Source organism: Aquarana catesbeiana, linkage group LG11 (assembly GCF_042186555.1).
Source record: "Aquarana catesbeiana isolate 2022-GZ linkage group LG11, ASM4218655v1, whole genome shotgun sequence".
In the NCBI taxonomy this organism is placed as follows: domain Eukaryota; kingdom Metazoa; phylum Chordata; class Amphibia; order Anura; family Ranidae; genus Aquarana; species Aquarana catesbeiana.
In genome coordinates, this window is record NC_133334.1 from 259822089 (window position 1) to 259833759 (window position 11671).

General features: G+C 43.3%; 1 protein-coding gene across 1 annotated transcript in view; it reads left to right on the top strand.

Moving 5' to 3' along the window:
- IRF8 (interferon regulatory factor 8) overlaps nt 1-8371 on the top strand; it is a 31862-nt gene extending 23491 nt beyond the window's left edge. Inside the window, exons 7-9 of the mRNA XM_073605740.1 lie at nt 46-429; nt 7214-7329; nt 8129-8371. Of these exons, the coding sequence (XP_073461841.1) occupies nt 46-429; nt 7214-7329; nt 8129-8302 (674 nt within the window). The 3' untranslated portion in view covers nt 8303-8371. The remainder of the gene's footprint in view (nt 1-45; nt 430-7213; nt 7330-8128) is intronic.
- The last annotated feature ends 3300 nt before the right edge of the window (nt 8372-11671 follow it).

An 11671-nucleotide genomic window follows, 5' to 3' on the forward strand; every position in this document is an offset into this window, starting at 1 on the left:
CCCAAAGTTAGGCTCCCCTTGAAAATATTTCCTCTGCCTCCACAGGGTTTTCACAGATGGTCATCCAGTTCTACTACGGAGGGAAAGCGGTCAGCCAAGTGACGACGACACGCGTAGAAGGGTGCCGCCTCTCCTTGCGCCAGCCCATCGTCAGTGAAAAGTATTACCCGCCCGAAGGTTTCGAAAACATCCAGTTCCCCTCAGCTGAGTACATCACGAGCGAGCGCCAGCGGCAGATCACCAAGAAGCTGTTCGGACACCTGGAGAGGGGGGTCGTCCTAATCAGCAACCGGAATGGAATCTTCATCAAGAGGCTGTGCCAGGGCCGGGTGTTCTGGAGCGGGAACTGCATGCCGTACAAAGACCGGCCGGCCAAGCTGGAGAGGGACGAGTTCATCAAAATCTTCGACACCAATCAGTACATAAGAGGTGAGTGATGGATCCTATTTATACACTAAAGTCCAACGCTGCAACATTTTGTTTCATTTTGGAAACTTCTGATAATGTTCTAATTGCTGTCTGTGTTTTCCTGTCCCGGTGACAACTACACCTCATGCTCTTTGTGTAGGTGTCACAGGGACAGGAAGTGAGGGGAAGTCTCCCTAGCAGGCTTACAGCTAAAAAAAAAAAGCCTGGTGGTAATTTTACATGACTCTGTCCCTAGATGCATGCTGCGCTTTCTGCTTAGCAGTGCACAGTGACTGTGCTTTACCATTCCTCTTATCACAATAAAATGTCCGTAGGTCATCCTATACCCATAAGATATCACTGAATACTATGCAGTCTTACTATTTTTTCTCAAGGGTTGTTCCAGGGCCATCTTAATGCACGGGCACACCTGGGCACTGCCCAGGGGCCCCAGGTGCATGGAGGCCCCATGATACTCTTGCATTACACCACAATTGCCAACTGTCCCGGATTTGCCAGGACAGTCACGCTTTTTACTAAGCTGTCCCCAGGATGGACATGTCCTGAGTAGCGTCCCAGAATCTGGGCTGTAGGGACAGCAGCGGCCTGTCATTGGGCTAAATCTACAACTGGAATGACATATTACCCTGCTACTTGTTTAAAAATGATTTGATTGAAAGTACTAATAAATATATGTTTAATCCTATTAACTAGTTATACATTCATTCTTGAAAGTAGGTGGGTCAATTGGGGCAGGCCAGTTGGGGCCCCAGGGAATTAATTTGCCCAGGGGCCCATGATTCTATTAAGATGGCCCTGGGTTGTTCAGTGAGCATGCTGGCAATGCGTGTCATAAACCATTGACTTTTCTTTAAATAAAATACTTATTTTTCATCCATTGTTCCATCTCTTTGCTACTGGTCCCCTGCAGCCTCTTTGTAGCCACTCCTGTCTCCTGCGATGGCTGCATACCATTTCTCAGGGCCAGTTACCTGTGTCAGTGGACCATGCTTGCAGAGCTCCCTACTATCCCTGATTTGGAGCAATGTCCCTCTGTCCCTCATTCCTCCTCATTTGTCCCTCATTTTGGTCTGGTCTATATAGTTGTATATAAAATTCACTTTTTATCTTTCAAAAAGTGTTTCACAGTGCTAAACCTTTCATCCAATTTCTAAATTGTTGCATTTGTAAAGTTCAAAAACCAATATAAAGGAATAGTAGTGGTAAAAAAAGCACTTGTGAGTTTAACTATTCTGCCAGGTGTTTTTTTCACCTTAATGCATAGGATGCATTAAGGTGAAAAAACACGAAGGTTTACAACCCCTTTAAAGACCAACCCTGGGTAAAAAAAATGTTTTCATTGCCCCATCTTTGGTGTCATTGGGAGGAATTGTGCCCCATCATTGGTGTCATTGGGCCCCAATGTTGGTGTCATCAGAAGAAATTATGCCCTATCATTGATGTAATTGGAAGGAACTGTGACCCTTCATTGGGGTCAGTGGGGGGATTTAAGCCCCATTGTTGGTATCAGTGGTTGATATAATGCCCCAAGGGCCGGATACAAGCAAGCAAAGCCGGCATCTGCCCTCTGCGCCACAGTTTGGAGACCACCGCTCCAAAGGCTGGAAATCACTGTAGTAGACACTGGTGCTGCACCACTACTACAGTGATCAGCACTAGCTTCTGGGTTCCATGTCAAGCAGCTGGCCTCCTGTATTGTGAACACAGGAGGTCGGCCACTTGGTATAAGCACCATTCAGAGATTGCTCTGCCTTTAAATGAATGCAAAGAGTTCTCTGATTGGACATTGTGCAGGGGTGGAGTGGTGACGTCTCGCTCTCCACTTTGCCCAATCAGAGAATGCTTTCTATTCATAAAGAAAATGCAAAGCATTCTCTAAATGACACCTGTGCTGAGCAGCCGACCTCCTGTGTTCAGTAAGCAGCAGGGCAGCCACTCAGCACAGGACCCAGGAGCTAGTGGTGATCACTGTAGTAACAGTGTAGTGTCTGTACAGTTATTTCCAGCTTCTAGCATAAAGGGGTCTCCAAATTTTCTAAACAAAAAAACAGTTTATTGTCCTCTAGACTTTATGGGAGCCGGACTGTGGCCAGTGGAGGTAGAAATTTTCCTGGCCTCACTGGGAGTAAACAATGCATCTTTGGTATTAGGGGGATGAATAGTGCCCTATCGCTGGTGTCAGTGGGAGAAATAGTGCCCCGTTGTTGGTGTCAGTTTGAGGAATAGTGGCCCATCATTGGCGTCAATGGAAAGAACAGTGCCCAATTGTTGGCGTCAATGGCATAAATAGTGCCCCATCATTTGTGTCAGTGGGAATAATAGTACCCCATTGTTGGTGTCAGTAGAAATAATAGTGCCCCATTGCTGGTGTCAGTAGGAATAATAGTGCCCCATTGCTGATGTCAGTGGAATTAATAGTGCCCCATTACTGATGTCAGTGGAATTAATAGTGCCCCATCATTGGTGTCAGTTTTAGGAATAGCGCCCCATTGTTGGTGTCAATGAGAGAAATATTGCCCCATTGTTGGTGTCAGTGGGAGGAATAGTGTCTTGTATCAAGTTCAGGAAAAGGGACCCATGGGCTGGATAAATGCAAGCAAAGGGCCGTGTCTGGCCCCTGGGTCGAAGTTTGGACCCTGTTCTAGAGGGATCCCACAGGTATGGTATACACATAATTACATTGGGCCAAACTATATATTTTTTCTCTCTTAGCTAGTTTCCTGCAGTCCATTAGCACCTATTTCTCTCCTACTTTTTTTTTTCTTTTTCTTTTGCCATTGACGTTCATTCGAGACTATGCACATACTTTGGGAATATGCCAGTATCGGTCCTCATGATGTTCTAACAATTTGATTTTAAAATCAATTGTTCTCAACATCAACTCCATTGTGTGTATACATATATATACATATTTTTTATTATTTTGTGTATGTTGCTGTAACTATACAATGATTTTTGACTGATGTGTCGAATTTGCTCCGAGTTCAATTGGTGTATCAGATTTTTTCTGGCACTGGATTTGGACCGAACTCTTTACATCAGATTTAAGTACCTTGTATTCTGGCCGGGTTTTCTTTGTAACACCAGCTGAGTACTAATTTTAATTGGTTAGTTCACCTGTAACCTAATGATGACACATTAGAGCAGTAGATAGGCGCTTGTGGTGACTAGTTCCAACAGGTAATGACTAAGCGCTAACATTTGTGCGAAGCCCATCTACCTCTTTGTGCCCTGCTCCATCTGTCAACCATTTGTCATGTGAAGCTTCAATAAGAGGATTTTTGGAAGTGCAGCCGCCCGGAATCATTTCCTTATGTTACACAGCATGCGGGCTGGGGTGGGACCTGACTACTGTGTGTGGGGATTAACCAGAGACTCGCTCGCCTGGTGCGGCTTTACTTGTAACAATTACTATACCTGTAATTCTTCTTTTAGGCTGCATTCACACGTGTGCATTTACAAAACGCGTGGCAAATCACACGGGCATGCATGTTTAGCAGTGCGTTGCAGAAATGCGTTACAAATGCTCTGCACACACACACACACGTGTCATTGATTGTTAACGGCACCCCAGACGCGGTTAGCAAACATGCGTTTTTGTCACACGATAAAAACACGCTACAAATGCACCAAAAACATGCACTGAAAAAAAAAAAACACGCAGCGCTCCATGACCGAAATGGTTCTGAAGCTACTTTGGGGCATTTATAGAAAGTACAGGCCGGCAACTCGACAGCTTCTCCATAGAAAATATTTATTTAAGCATTACAGCAATAACATCATTCAAAAATGTTGACGCGTTTCGGCCTTAGGGCATCATCAAAAGCATAAAAGCTTGATGCTTTTGATGAAAGCCTAAGGCCGAAACATGTCAGTTTTTTGGATGATGTTATTGCTGTAATGCTTAAATAAATAAATAAATAAATATTTTCTATGGAGAAGCTGTCGAGTTGCCGGCCTGTACTTTCTATGGATCTTTTGTGAGCTTAATTAGCCAGAGCACCGACTACTCTACACACCAACTATACTATATAGGGGTAGAGCTTGGGTGAGTTTTTCTCCTGCTACTTTGGGGCATTTGTCGCATGCAGGAAGGCCAATTTAAGTGAACGGGCTGCGTTATGCACACTAACGCAAAAAGAAAACGGGAATGGGGGTTTCCCGCTACGCTCAGGTGTGAATGCAGCCTAAAGGATAGGAAGTCCTTTAAAACTGACAGTTTTATTGTAGTAATGACTTTGTTGGCAGTTCATCACACACCTTAGTGATCGGAAGCGAGCTACAGAGCAATATAGGAATACTGTGTATATATATATATATAAATTTGCATTGTTATCAGGCAGGTGCTGTGATGTTATTTATAGCTCTATGAGGAAACACTTTTGTCTTTATTACTGTTTACTCGGCTACGAGGAACGTTGAGCTCTGCATACAACGCAGGGTGTAACCTTCTATCTACTGTATATTGACCAGAGATTAGAGGTAATCCTGAATTTTCGGAGCTAACGTCTTCCCTACTTCATCTACATTTGGAAATACATTTCTTTGGAGTTTTCACTTTAACGTTTAATAGATGACATGTGTAACCAAAAAAAAAAACAGGTTATAAAGTTTAACTCAGATGTTACTTTGGCTTAGCTAAAATCCTACTCTAGACATTCTATTACAGCCCTTGTCCCGTCACCCTATTGGCTGGATCCTTTTCACAAGCCTTGATTGGAAGGCAGGAAATTGTTGTTTTAGTCTATCTATGTGATCTCTGGGATAAATTAAGTTCATTCTGCTCTTAGATCAAGGTCAAGGTCTTGCTTTTGCCCCATGGCATGATAGGATGCCCTTCGTGAATCAGTTGCAATATGTCCATAAAGTTCTTTAGTGGCTTCGGGATTTTGGTGCCATACTCATATAGTATCCCCTACTATAGTATCATATAGTATCCCCTACTATAGTATCATATAGTATCCCCTACTATAGTATCATATAGTATCCCCTACTATAGTATCATATAGTATCCCCTACTATAGTATCATATAGTATCCCCTACTATAGTATCATACAGTATCCCCTACTATAGTATCATATAGTATCCCCTACTATAGTATCATATAGTATCCCCTACTATCCCCAAACTCATCTCTTCAGGAAAGCCTATCACGTCTCCAACTTATCTTTTACCACTTCCATTAGCTCATTCCCCACAGTTACAACCTTTTGTACCACCTGCCCCACCCTATTAGATTGTAAGCTCTTCTGAGCAGGGCCCTCTTAATCCCATACCTCCCAACATCTTGAGATGGGAATGAGGGATACCTACTTGGGACACCTACACCTACATATTGGCTTTTAAAATGTACAAATGCAGCAATTTAGAATTTGGATGAAAGGTTTAGCACTGGGAAACACTTATTGAAAGATAAAAAGGTGCATTTTATATACAACTATATAGATCAGACCAAAATGAGGGACAAATGAAGGAGGAAGGAGGGACAGAGGGACATTGCTCCAAATCAGGGACAGTGCCTTGAAATCAGGGACAGTTGGGAGCTATGTGTTAATCCTCTTGTATTTGAATGCATTATAACTGTATTGTCTCCCTTTTATATTGTAAAGCGATGCATAAACTGTTAGTGCTATATAAATCCTGTATAATAATAATAATAAAATAGGACTGGTCAGCTCTTCTTAAAGTGTTATTAAAGTCTAGTTTTCACAGCTTGGCCCCGTCCCCTCCCTCTCCTGATTGGCTCACTGGCTGTGATTGACACCCCCCCCCAATACTTTTCTGAGCCCCATCTCGATTCAGCGATGTGCACAAGAGCCTCAGCTATTCGGGTACTCTCACTCCTCATTGGCTGAGGCAGCAGCAGGAGCCAATGAGCAGTGAGAATCCCCAGAGAGCTGAGGCTCTCGAGCACATGGCTGGATCGAGATGGGGCTCAGGTAAGGATTAGGGGGGCTGCTGCTCACAGAAGTTTTTTGACCTTCATGCATAGAATCCATGAAAGTAAAAAAAACTTGAGCCTTTAGAACCATTTTAAGGCTCCATGCACACTGTACTCCAATGGACAACTAGGAGAAAAGCAGCTGGAAAAAGCTGTGTACAAGCCGCTTTTTTTGCATGAACGTTTATGCATGTTCCCATGTATGGTGTCAATGCATTCTATTGGCAAGAATATATATATTTTTTCTGGCCGTTAGAATGTATTAACACGGAAATGCGCATAAAAATGCATTTATGTGCATTTTTTCAGCCCAAATGCTCTTCCGAACACACAAGTGATGTTTTTTTTTCCTGCCTCTAAATACTCCTGTTTCTAGATGCCTCTAAATGCCTATGTGTGCATGGACACATAGGGGGTTATTTACAAAAGGCAAATCCACTTTGCACTACAAGTGCAAACTACAAGTGCAAAGTGCACTTGAAATTGCAGTCGCTGTAAATCTGAGGGGAAGCTCTGAAATGAGGGGAAGCTCTGCTGATTTTATTATATCCAATAATGTGAAAGCTAAAATGCTGTTTTTTATTTTCATTGCATGTCCTCCTCAGATCTACAGTGACTGCACTTCCAAGTGCACTTTCAGTGCAATTTCAAGTGCACTTTGCACTTGTAGTTTGCACTTGTAGTGCAAAGTGGATTTGCCTTTTCTAAATAACCCCCATAGCCTAACATGGAGGAGCATTTAGAGTCAGAGAAAAAAAAATGTCAAGCACCTATAAAAACAGGCATTTTTGAGCTGCATTTTTAATTCTTGAAGTTCATGTGTCTTTTTTTTGTCCCTGCAGAGTTCCAACATTGTTACTCCAATCAGCTGAGACTCCCAGACAGCAAAGTGACGTTGTGCTTTGGGGAGGAGTTTCCCGACGCCACGCCGCTGCATATGAAGCTCATCATCGTGCAGGTAATTAAAGACTTTATAAAAAATGCTGGCGAAAAGTAACACAGACATCACAGCCTAGGTGTCTCTAGGCTCATAAGGTGAAGAACTGAGAATTTTGGTAGACAAGCACCAGCTCCCTGTTTCCAATAACTGGGAATGATGGGAGAGGGGGGCACAAAAACAGGTCCAAGATAACCGAAAGGAGCTTCTCTAACCCTCAGGAGCGATTTTAATCCTATTTTTCACCAGAACCCACCTTAAGTTTACTTTCCCCTCAACTTCAGTGCTTTATGTCTAATAGTGAAATTTTACCAAAATGTTTGCAATTTTGTCCAAATTTTGCACAATTGAACATTTCCAATTTTCCCACCTCTCGTATAGACTTTGGAAATGACAGCATGGTGTATTTTCCATACATCTGTATGGACAACAGTTGGACAACAGTTGTCTGATGGCGCGTACAGACGGTCGGATTTTAGGCCAACAGTCTGTCATCACACAATTCGCGGACGAAAATCCGATCCTGTGTACGAGGCTTAAGACTGGGAGGCCAATAAAGTTCATGTGAGTGTAAAAGCAGGTGTCCCAATACTTTTGACAACATAGTGTAGGTTTAGATGGTATTACACGTCTTTAATGCATCTTCTTTGGTGATGATCGGATCACTCTGAAGTGTGCAGTGAAATCAGTGATTTTAGCCCAGGAGAGGAGCCTGTAAGTGCAAGACTGAAAGGGAAGGGCGAAGGTCGGCATTCAGAAACTCCATTGCTCTGGCTGTGATTTTTATATCTGACTCCAGTATCTTCTTCTGTCTCCGCAGGTCGAACAGTTTGGCTTGAGGCAGCTGCTGGAATCTTCTACCAAAAACTACAACATGGCCGGCTTGCACTTGTTGCCCGACTCTCAAATGGACTCCATCCAGCGTCACCTCCCAGATCCCTGCACCACCCACCAGAGGGCGTTCTACCGGGACACCCCACAGATCACAGTCTGAACCCCACATCCCGCACTCCTCTGCCCGTATTTTTACCTGTACAGTGACAAATAAATTTATATTTTTATAGTTTGTTGGTGATACTTTGTATAGTCAGTGTGAAGGGAATAATTCTGATTCTTCTTGTAAAGGACCAATGGAAAAAAATATATATATATATTTTATGGAAGATATCATGGGGGGGAGTTGAGTATTACGTCAGATAAAACACTGATAATAGATTAGGCGCCATGTACATACAAAGTGTTCTCAACGCCTGCCTATTTCTAGACCAATGCCCCGGTACACATTAGCGCCCCGCGGGAGGGAAAAAAAACAATCATTCTATAATAAAAATGCAAAGTGAAAAGCTATTTTCCTGTCTGACTGTTTTTGTTAATTATATGGATAAAAAAATAGCTTTGCACAATACAGGATCATAGTGACAAACGGCTTCCTGAACCTGTGGGTTCTGGATACAAACTGACCATCGCACACAATGCACACCGCGCGCGTCCCTTAAGAAGTATTAAAGGGGTTGTAAACCTTTGTGTTTTTTCGCCTTAATCCATCCCGGGGTTCTTGGCTCTTGATTGGATAGATTGATAGCAGCGCAGCCATTGGCTCCCGCTGCTGTCAATCAAATTCAATGACGCGGGCGGCAGTGGGCAGGGCCAAGTCCTGAATTCGGGCCTCTATGGATGCCGAATGCTGGATTTGGGAGCGCACCCGCAAGGTAACCCCCTCAGAAGAGCGCATCTCCTAGGGGGTTGTCTGATGTGGGGAGGAGCCGCCGGGGGACTCCAGAAGACGAGGATCGGGGGCCACTCTGTGCAAAACGAGCTGCACAGTGGAAGTAAGTATGATATGTTTGTCATTAAAAAAAAAAAAACCTTTATGCCGCGTACACACGATCGGACTTCTCGTTGGAAAAAGATATGACGGCTTTTCCGACGGGATTCCGCTCAAGTTTGCCTCGCATACACGCGGTCATGCAAAAGTTCGCTGAACTTACGACCGTCAAGAACGCGGTGACGTACAACACTACGACGAGCCAAGAAAATGAAGTTCAATTGTTTCCGAGCATGCGTAGGAATTTTGCGCGTCAGAATTGCATACAGACGATCGCATTTTAGGATAGGAACTTTTTCCGACCGAAAAATTGAAAACCTGCTCTCAATCTTTTGCTGGCTGGAATTCGGCCAGCAAAAGTCAGATGGAGAAATACACACGGTCGCATTTTCCGAGGAAAAACTTTCATCGGTCTTTTGCGGGCCGAAATTTCTGATCGTGTGTACGCGGCATTAGTGTCACTTTAAACCAAAAAGCGAACATTTATTATATTGCAGCTTACCAATTCCATATCACACAACTGTCCCTGATTTGGAGGGACTGTCCCTGATGTGTAACAAAGTCCCTCTGTCCCTCATTCTCCCTCATTTGATCCTTATTTTGGTCTGATCTATATAGTTGTATATAAAATGCACTTTTTATATTTCAAAAAGTGTTTCCAGCGCTAAACCTTTCATCTGATTTCTAAATTGCTGCATTTGTAAATTTTAAAAGCCAATATAAAGGAATAGTAGTGGTCAAAAAAAGCACTTGTGGGTTTAACTAATCTTTTTTTTTTGTATAATTTTCCTTTAAGAGGGCGTGGCAGGGGGTGTGTCCTACGTCTACATACTTTTACTGATAGGTGTCCCTCATTCCAATCTCAAAAAGTTGGGAGGTATGGCACTGTCACTGTACTAATGACACTGGCAGGGAAGGTGTTAACATCAGGGGTGATCAAACGGTTAAATGGTCAAACGGTGTTCTTAGGGAGTGATTACTAACTGTGTGGGGGAGGGGCTTTTATTGTGAGAAGGCAGAGATCGGTGTTCCTGCTTAGCAGAAACACAGGATCACAGCCTTCCCTTCTCACAGAACGGCGATCTGCCTTGTTTACATCGGCACACTGCCGTTCTGTCTCTCTTGGGACCGATTGGTGGGTCCTGGCGGACATCAGGTCTATCGGACCCCGCTGATTGGCTCCCGCTGTGTCCAATCACAGCAGGAGCGGGTCTGCACGCCCCAGACCCAGAAGTGCAGAGTCACGTACAGGTGCGTGATTCTGCACAGGAGAGATGCTTTGCTCCGTCTATATACAGTATGCGATCGGCAAGTGGTTAGGAAACAGAAGTTGAATTCTTTACATTATTCCTTGCAGGCATTGCTGCAGCTTTTAAAAGAGAAAAACAGGAAGTGCACAAGCCTGACATTGCATTCTGTGTAATAAGACAAAAAAAATGTTGTTTTTTTCACTTTGCCAAATTCTGTCGCAATGACTTCCATGAATACTGTATGAAGTCTCCACTGATCATTTGATATTTTACCTTTACACATCCTGTGGCCGGTCTGGACGCCATGTTGTGCCGAAGAAACAAAATATGATCTTTTTATTTAAGGGATGAGTATATCAAATTGAGGGGGATTCTTGAAATCAAACAACAGCCATAAAAAGCGTGCCGACTGTGATTTTTTATTTTTATTTGACCATTGGTATAGTACCAAGGATATACAGAAGCCTCGGTATAAAATGAACACTTCTTCCATATTTGCAGGTGACTTTCCTACAAAGCACCATCCTGAATTTTGCCGAATGGCTCCGGATAAAAAATAAACTCAAAATGAACAAGCTGCATGTCGTGTGACTCCCATGCCAGCTCAATGTTTTCCTCGGCCCGATTTACTTCTGCCTATATACTGCAGCGCTTCTCTGCCACGTCCATTTCTCTTCGCAGTTGTGAGAAAGAGACAAAAGATGCTCTCCTGTCACTCTGCTACCCAGCCAAGTTCTTCCTGTGTTAGCGCCTGCACAGTGCAAACTCCAGGAGCCGTGCCCCCATTCTTCCCTCCAGGATCTGCAGAGATCCCCGCTGTACCCCAGGCTCTCCCCATTCACACATGAGCGCCACAATTTTTGGGGGCATTTGTATGCATGTTTTTGAGCTTTGGTGTTTTTTTTTTATTGGCCAATAGAGAAAAATATCATCTGTATCATTTTTTGTTGCTATGTTTTTCAGCTTTTTCATTCGCTTTTATCTATTATTTTATTTATTTTATTTTATTTTTTACTTTTTTTGTAAGGGGTTAAAGGTTATGGTTATGATTTATTTAGCTAAATTATTTTATTTATTATTATTAATTTATTTATTTTGTTAGTTTAAAGCGGAGGTCCGCTGAAAAAAAAAATATTAAAAGCCAGCAGCTACAAATACTGCAGCTGCTGACTTTTAATACATGGACACTTACCTGTCCAGGGAGCCCGCGATGTCGGCAGCCGAAGCCGATCCGTCCTTCGGCTCTCGGCTGCTACCATCCTCGGCAAGGGAGTAAGGAAGTGAAGCC